Source organism: Chiloscyllium punctatum, chromosome 41, assembly GCF_047496795.1.
Source record: "Chiloscyllium punctatum isolate Juve2018m chromosome 41, sChiPun1.3, whole genome shotgun sequence".
Taxonomy (NCBI): domain Eukaryota; kingdom Metazoa; phylum Chordata; class Chondrichthyes; order Orectolobiformes; family Hemiscylliidae; genus Chiloscyllium; species Chiloscyllium punctatum.
In genome coordinates, this window is record NC_092779.1 from 25,312,597 (window position 1) to 25,337,295 (window position 24,699).

The 24,699-nt window shown below is 40.6% G+C and overlaps 1 protein-coding gene across 3 annotated transcripts in view; it reads left to right on the forward strand.

Moving 5' to 3' along the window:
• Positions 1-24,699, forward strand: part of cep72 (centrosomal protein 72) — a 154,602-nt gene that overhangs the window by 77,561 nt on the left and 52,342 nt on the right. For all 3 annotated transcript variants that reach the window (XM_072560567.1, XM_072560570.1, XM_072560571.1), the window contains 2 exons: positions 10,867-10,961; positions 17,070-17,124. In XM_072560567.1, the coding sequence (XP_072416668.1) occupies positions 10,867-10,961; positions 17,070-17,124 (150 nt within the window). The remainder of the gene's footprint in view (positions 1-10,866; positions 10,962-17,069; positions 17,125-24,699) is intronic.

Sequence of the window (24,699 nt, forward strand, 5' to 3'; positions counted from 1 at the left end):
GTATCCTATATGTTTTCCTATATGCCGCCCTTCAGGAATCTGTAGACAAGCACCCCAGGATCCCACGGTTTCTCTGAGCTTCTGACTGTCTTACCATACATCGAGTGCTCCCTTGTCTTGTCACTTCTTCCAAAGTCCATAACCTACTCTTGTCAGAGTTATATTCCTTCTGCCACAAATCCATCTGTACCACCCTGTAACCTAAGCCTGTCTTCCTCACTGTTAAACACCCAGCCAATCTTTGTGTCATTTGCAAACTTACCTGCCACCCCCCATCCCTTCGCTAATCCCCCACCACATTCTCATCTCGATAATTTGTATTTTACAAGTAATAAGAGACAACAAAACCACCAGCTTCCAGTCGCACAAATAACCTTCTACCACCGCCTTCTGTCTCTTGCAACTAAGCCAAATTTGGATCTAACTTGCCAAATTACCCTGATCCCGTGTGTTTTTACTTCCTTTATCAGTTTGTCATGTGGGACCTTGTTGAAAGCCTTACAGCAATACTTAACTACATTAACTACACTACCCTCATCTTTGTGCTTGGTCACCTCGAAAAATTCAACCATATTTGATGGGTATGACCTTGATCTAACAAAGCCAATTACCTCGATCAAACTTTACCTCTCTAATTCTCCTTCAGAATATTTTACATATGTTTCCTTTACACAGATTGAGACTTACTGTCTGTAGTTCCCTGGTCTGTCTCTACCACATTAGTTGTTCTTCAGTGCTTTGGTAACTCCCCTGTGTCTTTTAAAAAATTTGAACCAGAGCCCTTGTGACTTTGTCCCTCATCTCAGACGACTGCAACACAGCTCATCCAGATCTTGGAATTTGTCCACGTTTAAACTTGCCAAAACCTGTTACATGTCTCTTTAACCTTTTCATCCAGTTCTGAATGTTTCTAGACATCCATGATACTTTGAACTTGCCGATCCTACATTTCACCCTAAAGAGAGTATGTTGGGCCCATAGTCTCCCTTTTTTGAACTTCTCCCACTGTTTTGCTGCCAGTTCATTCTCTAGTAACTGTTTTCAGTCTACTTTGGCCAAATCTTGCCTTTTTTCATTAAAAATCTGCTTTTCTCCAATCTAATCCTTTATTTGCAGATTATCTTACTCTTTTTCCATGACAAACTTTGAAAGTGCAGATTGTGGTCATTATCACTAAAATGCTCCCCCATTGTCACATCATGCTTCGTTCCCCAGAATTAAGTCTAACATTTCACAGTCCCTTGTAGAACCATCTGCATGTTGATTATATAAAACTCTCCTGAATATATTTCAAGAAATCTGTCCCATCCAAGTCCTTTATCTAATCACCTAATTTTTTTTCAGTAAGTGTTGTTTGGTGAGAAAAGACTGTTGTAAAGGACTACCCATAGCTGTTAATTAGAAAAGCATATTATATTTAAAGAAATGACTCTGATTTAATTGAGATACACACCAGGAATAAGACAAGTCAGGGCCAATATAATGCAGTTACATAAGTGATCCAAAGCAGAATAATATTGATGTAAGGGAAATAAAGTTAAGACATAGCAGAATAATTTGGTCAAGTCAAATGTGTCGCCTGTAATATGTAGGTAATCATGGATCCTATCGGTGTCCGAGATGACCACATATGCATGAAGTACTAATGGCTGCAGAAACCTGAGCTCCAAGTTTAAAGGCTTGAGGGGTGGCTAGAGACATTGTGGTGCATCTGTGAGGCTGAGAGTTATTTCTTATGGTTGACGGTCTTCTAAAATCAGAGTTATTGTGTATGTATGTGAATGCATAGTGTCCACTGATACCCAAGACAGCAGGTTAAAGTAAACAATAAACACAAAAATGAAAACAATTCAATGAAACTATATATCAGTAAATATAAAAATGCGTGTCAAGCAAAGTAGATTTTTTTTGTTATTTTTCTTTTTAATTGGCTTTTTTTATTGCAGTGAGAAAAAAATCAGAGGTGAGCATGTGCAGTCAGCAATTTATGGATGATTTTTAGTATCAGCAAACACTTTCATCCCTTTATCTTGAATGCCAGTCATTCCTCATAATTCCTCTTTACATCTCTAATATGTTTTTGCACCTCCCTTCTAAACTTTCAGTATTCCTCTTCGTTTTAATTATAATTTGTACTTGACACCTGCCAGAGGCATACCTTTTCTTCTTACCTTAATTTCTATTTCTTTTGTCATCCAGATTTGTTTGTCCTGTATTTTCCTTTTGAAGGAATAAACCTTTTCCATACCTCAGCTGTCTTCTCTTTGAAGGTAACCCATAGTTCAGTTATTATTTTTCCTGCAAATCTTCCATTGTAGTCTTGTCCAGTTCTGTTCTTGTCTCAATGAAGTGTGCTCTTTGCCAATTGATTTTCTCATTCTGGAGCAACGGTGGTTGTTCTCCACCATCATTTGAAACCTTATAATAATCACTGTCCCCTAAATGTTCCCCAATGACACTTTATCTCCTTGGCCCACTTCATTTCCAAGCACCAGGTCCAAAAACCATCCTTTCTTGTTGGACTGGATACATTCTTCGACAGTAAAGTTGTTTGAATACAATCTTGTAACACTAGCCTTCACTGCCCCTTAGTCAAATGTAGACTGGATTGCTGGTAGTGTAAGCAAAGTCCCCCTTACAACTACTCTATGATTTGTACCTCTACTTCCTTCCCACTAATTGGCAGTCTGTAGACTACATCAAGCAATGTAATTGCACTCTTTTTGTTCCTTAGCTCCAATCAAATTGATTCTGTATTTGAGCCCTCTGAGGCATCCTCTTCCTCTCCTTAACCAGTATTGTTACCCTTCTTGTTTTCTTTCATTTTCTATCTTTTCTAAACCCCTTGTATTTGAGGAATATTAAAATCCCAGTCTTGGCCGCCTTTGAGCCACATCTCTTATTGTCATAACATCATATTTCCAAATGGCAATCTGTGCCTCTAACTTGTCAAGCTTATTTGTTATACTGTATGGTAGTATCTGCTGACAACTACAAATGTGTTAATCCAGAAACATGCAGCATCACAATTCCAGATCTGATAGGTGAGTGAGCACTAAGGGGAGGGCTTTAGAGGAGAGTGAGGACTTGGGGGTAGTATCAGAAGGAGTGAGAACGAGGGGATTGGTGGAATATGAGACGAGGTCAATAGTGAGAATACAGGGCAGAGAGTTGGGACTGTGCGGAGAAGGGTCAAAGACTGGAAGGCAAGCTCCTTCTCCTACAATTTCCCACTTTTCTCTCAAATCTTAGAGGAGCTGAAACTATGGGGAAGACAGAGTTATAACGAACTTTGTGACTGTGATGGACTGAGTCACATGCTGCTGGAATTAACCGAGCCAATTAATACAACAAATCTTGGTTGTATCTGTCTTTTTAATGTATACATTGTGTAGGTGATTACCTGAGATATGATTTTGTGTTTGCTTTGTCTGATGTTTGTCTCGTAAAATTTCTTTAGTTTATAGCATTGAATCTTATGGCTTCCTTCTTTTAGCAAAGTAGCCAGGAGTTTGGATTTCTCTTTTTACTAGTCTGGACCAAGCTCATAGCAGTGATTATAACAGAGACATTTGACTGAAAAACACATTTTACTTAAGAGAAACATAGGTGTGTCATAGGTTTACTGTAACACAGAACATTTTGCAAGTAGAGGTTTCTGTATTTGAACTACAGAAAACGTACAAGGATAGAATACCAGTTTCAGGGAAGATGTGGAGGTGCTGGTGTTGGACTCGGTTGGACAAAGTCAAAAATCACACGACACCACGTTGTAGTCAAGCAGGTTTATTTGAAATCACACGTTTTCGGAGCGACGATCTTTATCAAGATGAATGAGCGTTGTTCTGAAAGTTTGTGATGTCAAATAAACCTGTTGACCTATAACCTAGTTTAAAGTGATTTTTGACTCCTTTGAGGGAATAACAGTCATGCAGAAGGGACATGGGAAACTGTATTGCTGCTATTCTTTGTTTATTTTAGAAATAAACGTAGAATGTTTGCATGCCATTACAGCCTAGTTAATTCTTAGATGTCTGACATGAACATCAGCAATGTTTACAGTAAATGGTTCAGAAGATGTTTAACACACATTTATTTGTCATAACTATGTTTGAAATACTCATGATTCTTGATTCCATTTGCCTCTGCAACCTCTAAGATGCAGGAAAGTAGCTTTTTATGTTAATTCAGTATAATGTTCTGAAAGAGACATGTAATTTCAAGCTTCCTAACCTTGTCATGCCTGAAACCTATCTATGGAAAAAAATATAATTTCTGAGTAATTTCTTGAGGATTTTTGCTGAGATTTTAACCCATCTTCACCAATTAGTTGCCCATAGGAATGAGATATTTCTCATCAAAGCTATTTTTCAGTGCAATGTTCTCATCTACTAAAAGCTTAACTCTTCACTTCACAGAGCAGCTGTTAGACTAGGTTCATGGATATCTTATGGCATTTCTCCAGAAACTATTTTTTAAATGTTAGAACTTGCGGGATGGTGAGCATATTGGTAACACTTGCTTTCAATTCTAAATAAATGCAAATTTTATTTTTTTCCTCTCTCTTGATGCCTTCTATACAACTGGGTGACATCTTTTTCAATCTAATGTCAATGTATTATTCTCCTTGATGAATTTTGGATGCTTCCACCAATGAGGGAGCAGTAGACATGCCAAATTAGATCAAGTGTGGCTTAGTGGCAGGACAAAAATACTGCCAAATACAAATGTAGTTTACAGTCCTACAGTCCTCAGCAGACTTTTTTCACTGATTGCTGGCTAACGTTTCCAGATTAAAGGTGTTAGATTTGTAAAAATGGCCAGATCATAGTAAATGATGTCACTTCTATCTGGCTGTATTGCATTACCCAGGTTTCTTAGAAATGGGAATGATGAATGAAGGGTGACTAACTAACTTCAAAGTTTTAATTTTAAATAATAACATAGCTGTAAAGCCTTTGTTTGAAGTGACAGTTACAATTCTGCCCCTTACCAGCACTTGTTCTCTGCTTATTGGCAGCTGGCAATTATCATAATCAGAGTAAGTCCCCTGTAAACCTGAGCCCTTCTCTGTTCACAATCATGTAAAGGTTAGTATTTTAAGGTTGATCTTTAATTCCTAGTCATAACACCCTTCAGTAACCTAATACTATTGTATACCCACCATATACTGTTCTCGCTTCAGTTGGAATCACAATTCACAATTTCGTAGAATCACAGAATTGTTACCGTGCATAAAGAGGTCATTCAGCCCATCTTGTCTGCTTTTGTTCTCTGAGCCAAGCACCTGTCTTTTCTATCTAACCCTGTACTTATCTCTATTTAAATAATCATCTAATGCTCTCTTGAACTGCCTCAATTTAACCTGCCTCAACCACACTTCCAGGCAGTGCATTCAAAACCAGAACTGCTCATTGTGTACAAAAGCTTTCTCTTACCACACATTTGCTTCTTTTGTGAAACACCTTAGGATAATTTTCCCTGTCTGTTATGTCCAGACCCTCCTAATTTTTAAACTTCTATCAAATCTCCCTTCAGCCTTCTTGTCTCGAAGGAAAACAATCTCAACTTCTCCATTTTATCCTCACAACTGAAATTTCTCATTCCTTTGACCAGTCTCAGAAATCTCTTCTGCACTCCCCCCAACATGTGATGCCCAGAATGTAGTGCGAATATAACATAAACCCAGAACTCCAGGTTCATGCTTTGGGGACAGGTGGTGAAATTTGAATTCAGTAAAAATCTGGAATGTAAAACTAGCCAAACCTCAGACACATAGTTATGGTCAATTGTCACCTGTGTCCTTTAGAGAGGAAAATCTGCAACCCTTACCTGCACCTATATTTGTCTCTAGACCCACAACAATGTGGCTGGGCATTAAATGCTGGCCTCGCCCACAAACGAGTAATATAAGTCAGTGTCTACTGACATCTGCAACTCTGTGTGTGTGTGTGTGTGTGTGTGTGTGTGTGTGCGCGCGCGCACGCTAATGTGGTAACATGCACATGCATAATTCCTGACCCAATACGTTATCACATTCAGTTAATGTGATCTCATAGGCAAAGGCTGCAAGGCGTATGTGCAGAGAAGGACTGCGATTTTGACAAGGGATTCAATAGCAGGTAGTGAAGATGGGGGATGGAGGTTGATGTAAGTGTGGTAACCCCTACAAGGTCCATGGGAAATTATCAATTAATCTGCCTGTGGACCTTGTTGGGTATGAGCCAGGGATGTGTCAGCAGAATTGTCTGTCCAGGGCTGGGACTAGTCTATGTACACCACAAGTAATGGCTCTATATTGGTGTTAAGCAATAATTGATGTTCCTTTCCAGTCGAGCTTTCTGGATCATTAAGTATGGATGAATGGGGGGTTGTGCGATGTCAGTGGGAGTTGGTGAGGCTGCACTATGGAGTGGGAGGCTGGAAAGAGAACACTGAAGGTGGGAGGGGAAAGTGTGTACATGGGAGCTAGGAGACCCCCCCCCCCCCCCCCCCCGCCTCCTCTGCCCTTCCTTGATTTCTAAATTCCACCCGTATGACTTCAGGACACTCTCCCAAAAATATCCTCCCTAAGTACAACTGTAATGTTCTCCCTGATCAAATGCACCACTCTCCCTCCTCTCTTGTCTTTCTATATCACTTATACCCAAGAACACTAAACTGCCAGTCCTGTCCATCCCTGAGCCACATTTCTGTAATTGCTATGATATCCCAGTTCTATGCTGCCAACCATGCCCTAAGTTCAGCTGCTTTACTTATGAGGCCCCTTGCATTGAAGTAAATGCTGTTTAGTTTATCAGTCTTACCTCATTCTCTGCCAAGCTCTTGTCTACCTTGACTATTAGATTTGCTCCCCTTACCTACTTAGCAGCTTCAGCCCTGTCTCTTTTGGTGTCTCGCTATCACTTTGGTTCTCACCCACCCCCACCCCCTTACTAGTTTAAAGCCTACTGGGTAGCACTAGCAGATTTCCCTGTAAGGATGTTGGGATCCCCTTCCAATTCAGGTGGAACCCCTCCCTCTTATACCCCCGAAGAGATCCCAATAGTCCAAAATGTGAATTCTAGGCCCATGCTCCAGCTCTTCACGCCATTTGGCAAATAGAATTAAGGAGAATCCAAAGAGTTTTTACAAATACATTAAGGGCAAAAGGGTAACTAGGGAGAGAATAGGGCCCTTCAAAGATCAGCAAGGCGGCCTTTGTGTGGAGCTGCAGAAAATGGGGGAGATATGAAACAAGTATTTTGCATCAGTATTCGCTGTGGAAAAGGATATGGCAGATATGGACTGTAGGGAAATAGATGGTGACACCTTGCAAAATATCCGTATTACAGAGGAGGAAGTGCTGGATGTCTTGAAATGCATAAAGGTGAATAAATCCCCAGGACCTGATCAGGTGTACCCTAGAACTCTGTGGGAAGCTCGAGAAGTGATTGCTGGGCCTCTTGCTGAGATATTTGTATCATTGATAGTCACAGATGAGATGCCGGAAGACTGGAGGTTGGCTAACATGGTGGCACTGTTTAAGAAGGATGGTAAGGACAAGCCAGGGAACTATAGCTGATGTCAATGGTGGGCATGTTGTTGTTGGAGGGAATCCTGAGGGATAGGATGTACATGTACTTGGAAAGGCATTGACTGATTAGGAATAGTCGACATGGCTTTGTGCATGGGAAATCATGTCTCACAAACTTGATTGAGTTTTTTGAGGAAGTAACGAAGAGGATTGATGAGGGCAGAGCAGTAGATGTGATCTATATGGACTTCAGTAAGGCGTTCGACAAATTTCCCCATGGAAGACTGGTTAGCAAGGTTAGATCTCATGGAATTCAGGGAGAACTAGCCATTTGGATACAGAATTGGTTCAAAGATAGAAGACAGAGGGTGGTGTGGAGGATTGTTTTTCAGACTGGAGGCCTGTGACCAGTGGAGTGCTACAAGGATTGGTGTTGGGTCCTCTACTTTTTGTCATTTACATAAATGATTTGGATGTGAGCATAAGCGGCACAGTTATTAAGTTTGCAGATGACACCAAAATTGGAGGTGTAATGGACAGTGAAGAAGGTTACCTCAGATTACAACAGGATCTTGACTAGATAGGCCAATGGGCTGAGAAGTGGCAGATGGAGTTTAATTCAGAAAAATGCGAGGTGCTGCGTTTTGGGAAAGCAAATTTTAGCAGGACTTATACACTTAATGGTAAGGTCCTCGGGAGTGTTGCTGAACAAAGAGACCTTGGAGTGCAAGTTCATAGCTCCTTGAAAGTGGAGTCGCAGGTGGATAGGATAGTGAAGAAGGCGTTTGGTATGCTTTCCTTTATTGGTCAGAGTATTAAGAGGTCATGTTGCAGCTGCACAGGACTTGGATAGGAAGGGTTTGGAGGGATATGGGCCAAGTGCTGGCAGGTGGGACTAGATTGGGTTGGGATATCTGGTCAGCTTGGCCGGGTTGGACCGAAGGGTCTGTTTCCATACTGTACATCTCCATGACTCTATGCATTCATCTGCTCTAACTTCCTTTTCCTATTCTCACAAGCACTGGTAGTAGTTAGATATTACTACCCTCAATGACCTACTTTTTAACCTCCTACCTAGTTTCCTGTATTCTCTCTGCAGAACCTCATCCCTTTCCTTACCTATGTCATTGGTATCAATGTGCATAACAGCCTCCTCCTGGTTATTCTCCCCTTTCAGAATATTCTGCACCCTTGACACTGGCGCCAGGGAGGCAACGTGCCATTCTTACATCTCGCTAAGGGCCACAGAAAGATCTGTCTGTGCCCCACACTAGAGAATCCCCTATTACAATCGATCGTCTGGAATCTGACATACCCCTATTAAAGTAGAGCCAGTCACAGTGCCAGAGAGCTGGATGAGAAAACACAACATACTTGGCTCAAAATGCAGTGTTAGCACAGTCTTATTGCTCACACTCACTTTCATCTTATGTAATGCCTACCCGTCTCTTATTCTTGGAGAATCACAACTCTCAATAGAAAGAGTGAGGCTCCTTACCTCTTCTGTGGAGAGGATCCTGAATCTGACTATCTCAAACAGTGTTGGGCTGGTACTGGAAGCTTTTCTGAAGGGAAACTATCCCCCTTTACATTACTGAGGTCTCTTGACAAATGTGGGTTCTGTACATTTCTTTGGAACTGGAATTGGCAACTGCATTACTGTGACTTCTGGGAAATTATTTTATAACTTACCTAATTAGTTTATGTCATTAGGTGGTGAGAAATTTTGAAACTTTTGGCCGGTTGCACTGTTATGTATCTGATCTTATGGCCCGCCAGTACCAGTATACTGAGATACATTTTAGACTGAAGAACTAACCTGCAAATAAGAAATGATGAGTTGAATAAATGGCCACAAAGGCATAGGATTTCCTATTTTTAGGGAGAAATCATCAATGTATTTTTGAATTTTGCTGCATGCATTGCAGACTGTAAAAGTTCAGGGAAAGACATAGATGCAGTAGGATTATCACTGTTCTATAAACCAGAGGCCCCGGCTGATGCTTTGGGGATGTGGATTCAGATCCCACATGGCAACTTGTAATATGTGAATTCAGTTTTTATATCTGGCATTGAAATCTAGATATATGAATTTAAAAAACAATTATGGTACAGACTGAGGTGCTTTGACCCATCTTGTCTGTGCGGGCTCTCTGAGCATTTTAATTGAGTGCCAGTCTCCTAATTTTAAAAAAAATCTGGTTTTGTATTTTAAGGTAGCACCATAGAATGGCAACTTTGTACTCCTGTCTTCCTGTACTTGAGTACACATGACGACAAGAAAATTAAATTCCCATTCTAACCCTATACCTGTTTCTATAACCATAACGATCAAACACCCTCTCGCATATACCAATTGAATCTGTTTCCACCACAGGGTGTGCATTCCAGATACATGAAAATGCCATCGATTTACATTATTTATATGAATGGTTCTGTGATGTCCTTTAGGGAAGGGGATGTGTTATGTTTACCTGCTTTAACACATGATGTTAGACCCACAGTATTGTATTATTGAATAGATCTCAGAAAGCCAATTTGCCTTTGACATGACTGGATGACATCATGTCATGCATAGTTCCAGTATAAGGTTCTTTGCCTCACCCTCCGTAGTCACAGTGCATTATGTAGCCATAACATTTGTGAGCATAGATGCCAGACTAAGGGGTTCTTGTGGTATAGTGGTAGTGTCTGGGTCATAACATCCAGCTTAAAGCCTCACTTGCCCCTGGTGATATGTCATAGCATGAGCAAACAGGTTGATTAAAAGTAATTTATAACCCAGATTATGTGAAAGTCTGATTTTATAATAGTGTAAGTGGTTTGTTATTATTGTTCAACAACATTTGTGTGTTTCAACAGTCTTGATGATATATGTTACAAGGCTCACATATAGGGAACAATAAACCATATCATTTGGGTGTTTGACCTAAAAAAAGCACATCACATAGCAGTATGATTATTCATAACATCCCTCTGGAAGGCTTTGCAAGCTTGTAAGGTAACTCATCTCCCAGGTCAGCATGAGTGATGTTAATATTTTCAAGGCTTAAGAACTCCAGCTGGTAACTTTCATATTGCAGACATATTTCTTTTTTCAAAATTCTTGCCAGCTTGACTTTCAGCATAGTGTTTGTGTGCAGATTTCAAGTTCCAATCTGTATTTAAAGTCTTTGTTGGGAATTTGTTTCTGGCCTTTTTTTTTATTTGCTTTAATTTTTTGGAGTGGATTTTTAACTGAACAATAAAATATGAGCTGCAAGTACTGGAATTGAATGTTTATCTTGCACTATATTTTTGGTATAATAACTATGGCTTCCCATTCTCTTTTACAACCTGCTCCTCTAAAGGTATTCGTGAGATTGATGGTGCTTCAGAAAACCAGGAACCTGTGGCAAGAAATACCTTACCATCGACCAGATCGCTGTCCATCAACATTCCTAAGGTTTAAGACTGATCCTTAACGATTGAAAATAAGTGAAGTGTAGTGTTACAGTACATTATTTTGTTAATATCAAGTTACTGTGACATTCAGAGTTTTCCATGATGTTTTAAGAACCTTTCGCAAGAAGTTTTATTGGAAATACAATTATCTTGTCTCCCCTCCCCAAAATTGCTAATTAGTAAAATTGTGAAATTGGGCTCCAGGTTAACAAAAAAAGTACTATGTGCTTGCATTGTTTCCTGTTGACTCTCCTGTTCATTTCAGTATGTGTCCTTGTACTTTAACCCATGCCTTTCTGACAACTCAAAGAGCTTGCAGATCATTCTCGCTTGTTCTTATATTTTTACTTAAAACCATTAGGCTGCTTAAAAGTAACCTCCAAATATGTATTTCCCATTACTCCTCCAACTAAAAGCCAACCTTGGGGCAAAGAGCTTGCATCAGAACAGGTAGTACATTTGGCATTTCAACATTTGGGTAGTATTATAAACCCTGAACTTCTAGAAGAGGTTCATATCTGGAAGGCTTACTCTCTACAAAATAAGAACTTAGACTTTAATTCAATATTAAAAACATTTCATTTGCTTTGTTTCTGCTTGCCCTGTCATTCCTGCTCTGTCCTCCATAATTACTTTTCAAATCTGTATTCTGTCTTATTTATAAGTGCCATAGAAGGGAATAACTGAAAGTATCTTTTAGAAGTAAATAGTAATTGAATATGTACTGATCATACTGGAGACAATTATTTGCTGAAAAATTGACTTTTGATTGTTTTGTAACAATTACAAGCAATGTGTTTCTTGCTAACATAACTGCATTGATTTTCACATAATGAAAGGTCCCAAGGCACTTCTCAGGAAGATAAAAAAAACAAAGTATGACACTGAGACGCGTGGAATATTTAGTAGTATCATTAGAAAGGTATATGGAGGCTCTCAAAAGAATGATGAGAATTTTAAAATTAAGTTGTTGCTTGACAAGAATGTAATTTAGCTGAAAATGTGTTGCTGGAAAAGCGCAGCAGGTCAGGCAGCATCCAAGGAACAGGAGAATCGGCCTTTTGGGCATAAGCCTTTCATCACGAATGAGGCTTGTGGGTCGGGTCTGAGAGATAAATGGGAGGGGGTTGGGTTTGGGGGTAGGTAACTGGGAAAGTGATAGGTGGATGAAGGTGAGAGAGAAGGTAATAGGTCAGTGGGGGCAATGATGGGTGGATCCGGTCAGCGGTGCCAAGTTGGAGGCTTGGGACTGGGATATTGTGAGGTGTAGGTGAAATTAGGAAGCAGCTGAAATCCACATTTTTTTTTCTGTGTGGTTTCAGGGTCCCAAGGTGGAATATGAGGCATTCCTCCTCCACGTATAGGGTGGTAATGGTTTGGTGCGACTTCCGCAATCTCCAAATGGACCCCACCACCACCAGAGATATATTTCCCTCCACACCCCGATCAGTGTTCCAAAAAGACCATTCCCTTCGCGACTCCCTCGTCAGGTCCACCCCACCACCACCCACCACCAGCTCACACCCCACTCTTGGCACCTTTCCCTGCCACTGCAGGAAGTGCAAAACCTGTGCCCACACCACTCCCCTCACCTCAATCCAAGGCCCCAAGGGATCTTTCCACATCCATCAGAAATTCACCTGTACCTCTACTGCATCCGTTGCACCCAGTGTGGTTTCCTCCACATCAGGGAGACAGAACACCTTCTTGTGGATCATTTCAGAGGACATCTCAGGGACACCCGCGCCCACTAACCCCATCGCCCTGGCTGAACACTTCAACTCTCCCTCCCACTTCATCAAGAACATGCAGGTCTTGGGATGAATCCACCGCCAAATCATTACCACCTGACGCCTGGAGGAGGAACGACTCAAATTCAGCCTTGGGACTCTGCAACCACATGGGATAAATGTGGACTTCAACAGCTTTCTCATTTTCCCTACCCCCACATTATCCCAGTCCAAAGCCTCCAACTCGGCACCTCCCTCTGGACCTGTCCATCACTGCCCCCTCTGACCTATCATCTTCTCCCTCACCTTCATCCACCTATCACTTTCCCAGTTACCTACCCCCAAACCCAACCCCCTCCCATTTATCTCTCAGCCCCCTGGCCCACAAGCCTCATTCGTGATGAAGGGCTTATGCCTGAAACTTCGATTCTCCTGCTCCTCGAATGCTGCCTGACCTATTGTGCTTTTCCAGCACCACACTCTCTTACTACAGATTAAGTCAGGGAAAGCACGGATTTAGATGACCTTCAATTTATGGAGAGTAGAATGTGGGACACCATCCAGGAGTACATTGGAATAACCCAGTTTCAGGGTAACCAAGGCATAAATGAAGGTTCAGCACTAGAAGACCTGAGATTGGAATAAAGTCAAGAGATACGGAAGTGGAAATGAACAGCCTTAGTGATGGCGTGCATGAGGTTGAAAGCACCTCTCATGATCAAATGTGACAATAAAGTTGGAAACAGACTGGCTTGGTCTCAGGCTGCTGCTAGGTAGTAAAGTGGGATCAGACGTGAGGGAATTAATTTTGAAGAGTTAACCAAAAATAATGTATTCAATGTTTTCAGTATTTAAAATAATATATTTCTGCTCAGTCAACACCAGATATCAAAAAAAAGTTGATAATTTAGCTACAATAGTGGAATCATTAGTAGCTAGTGGTGACATAGTGCTGGGTGTCGACAGTGTATATGCCGAAACTAATACTGTACCTTCAGATGTTACACCAAGGCGTTCCATGCAAATGAGAAACAGATGGTGGTCAAGGATAAATCCTTAGGCACAACAGAGGGAGTTGATTCAGGTGTAAGAGGACAAGGCATTGCAAGTGATTCATTGGCTACAGCTGGATTAGAATGGAACTAGGATTTGGTAGTTCCATCCACCAGACAGACATTGCTGAAGGATGGTGTTAAGCATATCTAAAACTGTTTGAGAAGGATAAGAAGAGTAAGTTCATTGTTACTGTTGTCACAAAGGACATCATTTGTGACTTTTAGCATCTTGAGCAAGTGTCGGTTCATCAGGCTATTTTGCCATGGTAATTGTCTAGTCAGTCTGGACCATGTACACAACCAATCTCCGGATATTTGCTGGAATTATAACAAAGTGATTAGGAAAGGGAATCCTAGCTATTAACTCTACTGCCCACAGTTCTCCTTGCCAACTATTGTGACTAATATCATCTCACTCAACATAGCCAGAAATCAAACTCTTGTTGCAGTCAAGAAGCTCTTCCAACAAGAATGCCAATGATGCTATTAAAATGTGTTTCAATACCCAAGTTAAAATTAATTCTGACAGCAAAGAAAAGGCATTTTAATATTTTCTGTGAAAAACGTTTACTTAATACCTGTTTCATTCTGAATAAAGGCTCACTTTCTCTTAAGTCGGAAGATTGTGTGTTCAAGTTATATAATTTTTACATTCATTCATTGGAAATTGGCATCACTGGCAAGACTTGCATTTAATTGAACATCTCAGTTTATGAGAATGTTCTGGTGTGCCACCTACTTGAATACAATCAAAAGATTTGATAGGCCAATTCATTGGACAATTAAGTGTCAACCACAATGCTTTGGGTCAGACTTCACATATGCAAAACTGGGTCAGGATATCTGCTTTCATTTCCCAAAGGATGTTACTGAACAAGATAACAGTTTATGAGAATTCAGCACTTTCATGGTCTGTGTTACTGATGGTTGCGTTTTAGACAAGATTTTATTTAGCTAACTAAAACTAAATACCCCCACAACTGTTACAAGTGAGCATCTGAATTCAGAGCAGAAGTGGATCACTCAGGCCTTTGAACACACTCTGCATTCAATTAGATCATGGCTGATTTGATTGCTCCAAGTTCCTGACTACCCCAGATAACCATTCAGCCTCCCTCTGCCTTAAAATTATTTCAAGACTATCTGTTGAAAGGCTCTCAGAGTTGGCGTTGCAAAGATTTTTGACCTTCTGTGTCAAAACAAAATCATCTGTCTTAAATGGGCTATCACTTTTTTAAAATGGTGTCCCTAGATATAATTCTCCCACAAAAGAAAATAAGCATGCTGTCATGAGCCCTCAGAAGCTTGTGTTTCAGTCAGTTTGCTTCTTACTCTTCTAAACTGCAGTAGATTCAATCCTCCTCAGATGCTGCCTGAACTGCTGTGCTCTTCCAGGACCACACTAATCTAGACTCAATCCTAGTCTGTCAAACCTTTCCTCATATGACAACCCACCCAATCCAGGTGTTAGTCTAGTAAATTTTATCTGACCTTCAAATGTGTTTGTATCCATCCTTTAATTACAAGACTAATCATAGACATGCTTCCTAACACTAACATGTCCATTTGCTTCCAAATGTGAATAAATCCTATCTCTCTGTATCTTCTCCAATAGCATCCCCACTATTGATGTCAGGCTCACTGACCTGTAATTACCTGGATTATATCTGTTTCCCTTCTTAAAACAGCAACATTGGCCAGTCTTCTGGAGCCTCTTTTGAGGCCAAAGAGGATGCAGGGATATCTGTTAAGGCCCCCGCTATTTCCTCCTTCGCCTCCTTCGATCCCATTTGGCCCTGGAGTCTTGTCTACCTTAATGTATTTCAAGACATCCAACACTTCCTTTTTCATTATGTTGACCTGCCCAAGAGTATTCACACACCTTTCCCTAGCCTCAACACTCCTCACGTTCTTGTCTTAAGTGAATACCAATGTAAAATATGCATTAAGGATTTTGGCCATTTCCTCTGGCTCCACACACACCCTCCCTTCTTTATCTTTGAGTGGGCTTACCCTTTCCCTAGCTACCCTCTTGCTCCTAATATATGTATAAAATGCCTTGAGATTCTCCTTAACACTGGCCAAGGACATTTTATAGCCTGTTTTAGCCCTCTTAACTCCCCGTTTGACTGCATTCCTACTTTCTCTGTATTCTTTAGTGGCTTCATCTGTTTTTAGTTACATAGACCTTGGGTATGCTTCCTTTTGTTTTGACTAAACTGATATTTCCCCTACCATCCACGGTTCCTGAATCCTGCCATTCCTGTTCTTAATTTTCACAGGAACTTGCCTGTCCTGTCCTTTAATCAACTGGTCCTTAAAAGATTCCCAATGTCAGATGTGGATTTACCCTCAAACAGCCTCTCCCAATCCACATTCTCCAATTCTTGCCTATTTCGGTTATAGTTGGCTTTCCCTCAATTTAACACCTTCAACCATGATCCACTCCTGTCCTTATTTGTAAGTACCTGTATCAAAAAACTTAGAGAATTATGGTCAGTGTTCCCAAAATGCTCCCCCATTGAACCTTTGATCACCTGGCCAGGCTCATTTCTCAATACCAGGTTCTGTATGGCTTCCCTCTTCGGACTATCTTCAGACTGTTTCCAAAACCCTCTTGGAAGCACCTAACAAGTTGCTCACCGTCTAAACCCCCAGTACTGAAGGAGTCCCAGTCAATTTCATAGAATTGTCCTGGAGGACATACAACAAAACCAAAGAGAACTAGTTGTTCCTATTAATATTACTACATTTTTAAGGTGGTTAAGGAAAACTGTCAGGGACATCAGGGTTCTTTCCTTCCATCTCTTGCCCCTTCACCTTTGTATTGTTACAGGACTGTTCTGTTTTAGACTTAATGGCTCACCATAAGGTTACAATGTATCCTTGCCTCAGTGTGCATCCCGTGTTTCTCCCATAACCTATGACAGTAAGTAAGTTTGTGTGCAGATCTTTTGTAGCAAATTCCAGAGTTGAGGATGATGAAATTATTTAATTTGAACGCCTATTTCTTTTTAACTGCATTTACCTCCACCGTTTGTCAAACTTTTTTAAAACAATGTGTGTGCATCACTCTAGCATTAAAGTTTGACCTGTGGAATGCAGCAAGTCATGGGTGTGATGTTAGATTGTAATGTTAGATTATTATCCTGTAGTCATGCAGGATGGCAAAGGCAGTTTCCTATGCAAATAAGTTTAAAACCATCAAAGTATTTATGACTCGTCAATCGAAATGGGTGTAGGGACTGGAATACTTTGTTTCTGAGTTCCTGTGAAGTTATTAATAATTTGTTACTCTTTGGTTTGTTTCTTAATTTCATTTAGGCAATTGCAAATTCACAAAAGAAAGGTTCTACACAATTTCAAGCATTTACTGAAGGTAATTAATTTCCTTTTTCAAAACAAAATAATAAAATACTATTGAATATTTCTGTAGACAAGGGACTCATGAAGTTAGTTAGCTAGGGTCTTCATTATTATAATTCATAGTCTAAGACTTTGTTTCCAACTTCAGTGATGCTAAACATTTCTTTGTGGTTAACAGCTTGTTCAAAACTCTCTTTCTGCACTCTTCCCATCATTTACTCCCAGCATCATGTACGTAGACTCCAAAATTTCTTCACTCTGTAAATTCATTGTTTCTAAACTTTGGTTTTTTTTAGGACCTCTACTTCCTCTTCTGTTCCCTGCTCTTCTTGCTCTGTCCCCTATGCACTTTTGTTCAAGCCCAATAGGATTCTGGAGTTTTTCTCCTACCTTCTTTCCTGTTTGTTTTTTTGCCTGTCCTATTTTTTTCTATACTCATCTTTTGCCTGAATTCTAGTTTCTATTTCCTTGATTCTATTCTCTAACAACTTCTGACAACTCCACTCCCTGTCCTTGCTCCTGTACCTAACAACTTTCATCTGCTTTCAAAATTGCCATCAGTACTCAGTCAGTAATGAAGGATGTTGCTGATCCATTCACCTTTTCAACAACTGTCTTTTTCTTCGTTCATGGGATATGCATGTCAATGTCCTACACATAGAGTCAGGCCCTTTGGCCCAAACTGGTCAGTGCCGACCAAAATGTCTAACCCCATTTCCCTGCTCTTGGCCCATATCCTTCTAATCTTTTCCTATCCATGTATTTGTCCAAATACCTTTAAAATATTGTTAATGTGCCCATCTCAATCACTTTCCGCTGGCAGCTTATTCCATATGCGTACCACCCTCTGTATAAAATAGATGTCCCTCAGTTTTCCTTTTTATTCTTTCTCCCCTAACCTTAAACTAATGTCCTCTCGTCCTTGATTCTCTAACCCTGAGGGTAAATGACTGAGTGCATTCACCCTATCCATGCCTGTCATGATCTTATACACCTCTATAAGGTCCCCCTCAGTCTCCTACACTCTCAAGAAAAAAAGTCCTAGCTTGTCCAACCTCTTCCTATAACTCAGACTATTGAGTCCAGGCAGCATCCATATAAATTTCTTCTTCACTCTTTCCAGTTTAATAACATCTTTCCTTCAATGAGGTGATCAAAACTGAACACAATACTCCAGGTGCAGCCTCACCAATATTCTGTACAACTGAACATGACTTCCCAACTTCTATACTCAATGCCCTGACTGATGAATGCCAGTGTACCAAAAGCCTTCTTCACTGCCCTGTCTACCTTGACTCCACTTTCAGAAAATTGTGAACTTGAACTCCAAGATCTCTCTGTCTCACTACACTCCTTAAGGCCCTACCATCACCATGAAACTCCTACCTTGATTTAACGTTCCAAAATGCAAGACCTATAACTTATCTATATTAAATTCCATTTGCCATTTCTCGGTCCACTTTCCCCAACTGAGCAAGGTCCTGCTGCAATTCCTGATAACCTTCCTTACTGTCCATGATACTGTCTATTTTAATGTCATCAGCAAGCTTACTAATCTTGCCGTGTACATTCTCATCCAAATCATTGGTATAGATAACAACAGTAAGTGGCCCAGTACCAATCACTGAGGCACTCCATTAGTCACAGGCACCCAGCCCGATGAGCATCCTTTATTACCCTCTGCTTCGTATAATCAAGCCAATTGTGTATCCAGTTTGCCAGCTTTCCCTGGATTCCATGCGATCGAACCATGCAGCCTACCATGTGGAAACTTATCAAAGGCCTTCCTGAAATCCATATAGACTATGTCTACCAGCCTGCCCTAGTCAACCTTCCTCCCCGGTCACTTGATGAAAGAACTCTAACAAATTTGTGAGGCATGATCTCCCACTCACAAAGCCATGCTGACTACTCCTAATCAAACTCAATCTATCCAAATGCATATATTTCTTATCTCTCAGAATCTTCTCGAGTAACATACCCATCATAGATGCTAAACTGTTAAACTTACTGATCTAAAGTTCCCAGGCTTTTCTGTGTAGCCCTTCTTGAATAATAGCGCAACATTCGCTACCCTCCAGTCTTATGGGACCTCACCCGTGGCTAACGATGATAAAAAAAATACCATCCAGGGCCCCTACAATTTCTTCTCTAGCACCTTGTAGTGTTCTTGGATATATCTGGTCAGGACCAGGAGATTATCCACCTTCATACATTCTAATACATCCAACACCACCTCAACTGTGATATGGACTGTCCACAAGATATCACCACTAACTTTCCCAAGTTTCCAAGTCGTCATGTCTTTCTCCATGGTGAACACAGAGGAGAAATATTAATTGAGAACCTCGCATATCTCCTGCGGTTCTACATATATATGTCCACTTTGGTGCTTGAGGGGCCCTATTCTCTGTAGTTTTTCTTTTTCCTTTAATATACCTAAAATACCTGTTTGGATTCACCCTAATCTTCTCAGCCAAAGCTATCTCATGCCCCCTTTTCACCCTCCAGGTTTCCTTCTTCAAAAAACTCCTGCATTTCCCCATATACCTTCAGAAATTCCCTTGATCCCAGCTGCCTGTACCTTAGACACGCCTCCTTTTTTTCTAGTCAAAGTCTCAATATCTCTTGTCATGCAAGGCTCCCTATTCCTGCCAACCTTGCTGTTCACCCTGATGAGAACATATAGACCTTGAACTCTAGCTATCTCACTTTTAAAGGCTTCCCACTTGCCAGAGGTCCCTTTGCCTTCAATCACCCTCTGCAAGCTCCTGTCTAATTCTATCAAGATTTGTCTTGCCCCTGTTTAGAACTTGAACCTGTGGATCGGTTTTGCCTCTCTCCATAATTATTTTAAAATTAATAAAACTGTGGTCACTGATCACCTGTCCTGCCCTACTTCCCAAGAGTAGGTCAAGTTTTGCTCCTTCCCAAGTAGGATCCTCTATATACTGCTTAAGGAAACTTGCCTGAATGCACTTAACAAATTCCACCCCATCTAAGCCCTTAATGCTCTGGCAGTCCTGGTCTATGTTAGGAAAATTAAAATCTCCTACTATGACGACCCGATTGCTCCTGCATGTCTCCTGAACCTCCCTGCATATTTGTTCCTCTAATTCCCGTTGACTATTTGGGGGCCTACAGTCCAATCCCAATAATGTCACCATCCCCTTCTTAGCCCCATCCACAAAGTCTCACTGGATGATCCTTCAGTTCTTTCATCTCTGATTACTGTTCTGATACTCACCTTAATCAAAAATGCAACTTCCTCCTTCCGTCCTTTCACCACCTCTGTTCCACCTAAAGCACGTTAAGCTGCCAGTCCTGTCCCTTCCTTAGCCATGTTTCTGTAATGGCTATTATATCCCAGTCCCATGTACCTATTAGTGCCCTGAGTTCATTGACCTTACCTGTCAACATTCTGCATTGAAATAAATGCAATTTAAACCAACAGGCATTCCTTGTGCCCTGTTATGTTCCAGCCTGACTCTTCAACTTGCTATTTCGGATTACTGTATCTCCTTCCAGCCTCACACTTACCGCCTGCTGTCAGGATCCCATTCCCCCTGCCAATCTAGTTTAGACCCTCCCTAGCAACACTAGCAAACCTGGCTGCCAAGATATTGGTCCTCCAGTTCAGATGTAACCCCCTCCCTCTTGAACAGGTCACCTCTGCCCCAGAAAAGGTCCCAATGATCTAAAAATCTGAATCCCTGCCTCCTGCACCAATTCTTTAGTCACACATTCATCTGCCATATCCTCCTGTTCTTACCCTCACTAGCACGTGGCACTGAAAGTAATCTGGAGATTGCCACCAACAAGGTCCTGGATTTTAACATTTTTTCTTAGCTCACTATAATCGCTCTGCACGACCGCAACCCTATTTCTACCTGTGCCATTTGTGCCAACATGCACAGTGATTTCTGGCTGCTCCCCCTCCCCCTCCCCCTCCCCCTTGAGAACTTTCTGCAGCCACTCTGAGACATCCTGGACTCTGGTACCTGGGAGTCAGCACACCATCCTGGATTCCCGTTGGCAGCCACAGAATCTCCTCCTTATCTGTCTGCCTAACTATCCAGTCTTCTGTCACAAAGGTCCTTTACCCTTTCCCGCTCTACCTCAAGCCAATGACTGTGCCACCAACCTGGCTACTGCTGCTTTCCCCTGAACGGCCACCGCACCCCCCCCCCCCCCCCCAACCCGCAACAGTATCCAACATTCTCTAACATTCGTGGGCTGTGCATGTCTCTACTGATTTCCCAGCTGTAATAGCCCTTGAGGAGGTAATCCTGTGCCTTTTTGAAACACTGCAGTCCATGTGACACAGGTATATGACAATGCTGTTATGGAAGGAGTTCCAGGATTTTGTCCCAATGACAATTATGGGTTGCAACTTCTGTTAAAATGTCGATAAATGGTTACTGTGTTAAGATCCTAGTGGAATATAATAATGGCCCAGATTTAGCAGGGCCATTAGAACAAAATTTGCCATCATCAACTAGTGAAACTGACAGAAACTTCTGGCGTCTGCATATGCACAGTTAATTGTGGAAATTCAGATATTGTTGTTTCACTGGATGTGCTATTAAATTCTCCACAGATTTAGAACTAGCTGAATTAATTATATCTTTCCCCTTTATGCTACCGTATTGCTGCTGAAACCCTTAGAAAAAGTAACTTGTAGCTAGTTTTTTTTACAGTGTGCTAAGTCATAATTACTGAGGAAAAACATTTCTTGCTCTGAAAAAACAATAATTTAATGTTTGTATATTTGTATAAAAGCTAGGCTACCGTATTGATGCATTGTAAACATTAATTCAAGAACATAAGAAATATAAGAAGGTATCGATGTCCAGTCCCTCATTCTTCCTCTGCCATTCAGTATAATTATGGCTGATCTTCTGCTTCAGCTCCCTTTCCCCACATATTCCTTGTATCCCTTAATACAATGAAACCAAAAATCTATCTTTTTCAACCTTGTGTATTAGATTAGATTAGATTAGATTACTTTCAGTGTGGAAACAGGCCCTTCGGCCCAACAAGTCCACACCGGCCCTCCGACGAGCAACCCACCCAGACCCATTGCCCTTCATTTACCCCTTCAACTGACACTATGGGCAATTTAGCATGGCCAATTCACCTAACCTGCACACCTTTGACCTGTGGGAGGATATTGTAAACAATCTCCATCAATCCCCATGACCTCACAACTACTACAACCAGCAAACCTTTGCAATGGTTCGAATGATTCTTGGGCTTCAGAATTTTATTGGCAAAAAACACAGAATTTGTATTGGGTACAAATTTGCTGTTTATTAAGACAAGACCCTCCCGACACCCTGATACAAGTAAAACTTCTACGTTTTTTCTAAGCAGCCTGTTCAGAGAAATTATAGCACATTTCTAGTGCATGTGGGACTTGACCAGAGGCTAGGACACTACCACTGCAAACAAGAGTCCTAAATAAAAATTCTAAGCTGGTTTAAATGGAACAACTTTTTCTGATTTAAATCCCTCTGCAAATTAACCTCCGTTCTCATTCCTTCCTCAGCAACCCCCAGCCAAAGTTTCAGAGCCAATGCAATTTATTAGGTAAAAGAAAGTTTAAACTGAAGAACCACAGGCAAAACCATAGCTATTTCAGATCCCTGGTTTTGGTTGTTACTCTTTGAATGTTTTTAATCTCTCAATCCCAGTTCTTCACTGATTTGGTTCTTCACAGATGGTAATTCTGGTGAGAATTTTTGGTTCACAGACCAGATTGGTTGTGACTGCAGGGCTGAACACTTCATTCTTGTTCTTTTTATGGTGATCCTTATCAACATATCATTAACACATTTCCTGAAGTTGTCGTGCTTGATAGTCAATGCTTTGCGCCCTGTTTGATCCTTCAGGGCTGCTCTAGACAGACCTGATCACTGCTAATGTTATTTCCACAACTGAAAACAATCCAGTTCACCAAGGTGAGGTATCACTGGCTACATAGCTGATCATTATATGGAAGGGTTTGTTTCTTTCAGTGAAAGGGGTCAATGGATGTTGTCTGGAGCAATTGGTTGTGACAATGCCCTCCTCTTTCTTAATTAGGTTTCATGATCGTGATTATTCCATCACCTTGTTGTGATAATGTACCAAATTTCACTCCCTATAATAGTATCATATCTGGTGTGATGCGGTGTCTGAAATTAATGTAGCCTACCTTTGTGGTTGTGTTGAGGCCTGATTTTTACTTATAGTACTTGTGTCTTTAAGGTTTATCCATCAAGTCCAGATAAAATACAGTTAGAGGGGATTTCGATTCCACAGTGTACACTCAATAGTAGACCATCCATAATCCAATAGGGTAGACAATTCACATATCTTTAAATGAAGAAATTTCTCCTTATCAATGATCAACCCCTTACCCTGAGACTGTCCTTCCATGTTCTACTTTCCTCATCTAATGAAAAAGTAAGGTGATCACCCTTCGTTCTTCTAAACACAAGCAAGTATCGGCTTGATTTACTCAGCATTTTAATATATACAACCTTCTCATCCACATCAGGAAATATTGCTGTACCACCTCCAAGGAATGGTATTCTTCATATGAAGAGAATACATATTAGCCATACTTGGCCATTTATCCAGCAAGCAAATAAAGTTTATTAATTTGCCAGATAACATGTCTTATATTATCTAGTATAAAGTTTTTTATTGGAGTTATTGATTGTAAGAATATCAAGAAAATAGCATAAAATAAACAAAGCTTGCAACAGCATGCTATTTGGTCCATGAAAATTATACTTTATGAATTGAAGAAAGTAAATTACCGTACACACCTGGTTTAACATATATAGGAGTGGTATACAAGGCAGCCAAGTGACATACTCAGTTGACATAAATCTTAGAAATACATTGACTGTATACATAGAAATATTTTGCAAATTGAATGGCTGAGGGGTAATTAAAACAGATAATTAAATTAATCTTTTTTTTGTAGAAATATGGGTCAAAGTCAAAATTGCAAATATAACCGGGTGATGTAAACTAATGTGATTTGAAATTTAATATTGGAGAAATGCAACTTATTTGCAAGATGTAAGAACACAGGCTGCGATGTTCTGCAAGCCCTAATGCATTACAATTTTGGAACAGACAAGGTGTGTTGCTGCCAGGTAAGGTAGCCTGTATTGTCTTTAAATCTGTTCCGGCGTTATTGATTCTGGCTTCTTCCAGTTTCAGTCTATCTTTCTTGACTGATAGCAGGTTCATGAGAGATATGAGGGTCAGCCAGTTTTTGCTGCTTTGATGACGGTCTTTGAATGAAGTGTTATTATGCCATGTGACGTCAACTGTAGTATAGCTTGCTTTTTTTAATCAAGGGCATCTCTTATAATGACAGCACATTTGTGACTAATTATGACATTGCAAAAAACTAAGAAAATATCTGAACACTTTCAGAATCTTAAAAAGCATAGTCTCTTGGATAAGTTTTATATTAAGAAAGCTAAAGCTTTGCTTATTGAATTGAATATGTGTCACATTATTTCCAACATAGTGCTTTTGTCTTACAGTTTGAGTTTTGGGGTCAAACATGTTTTAGCATATG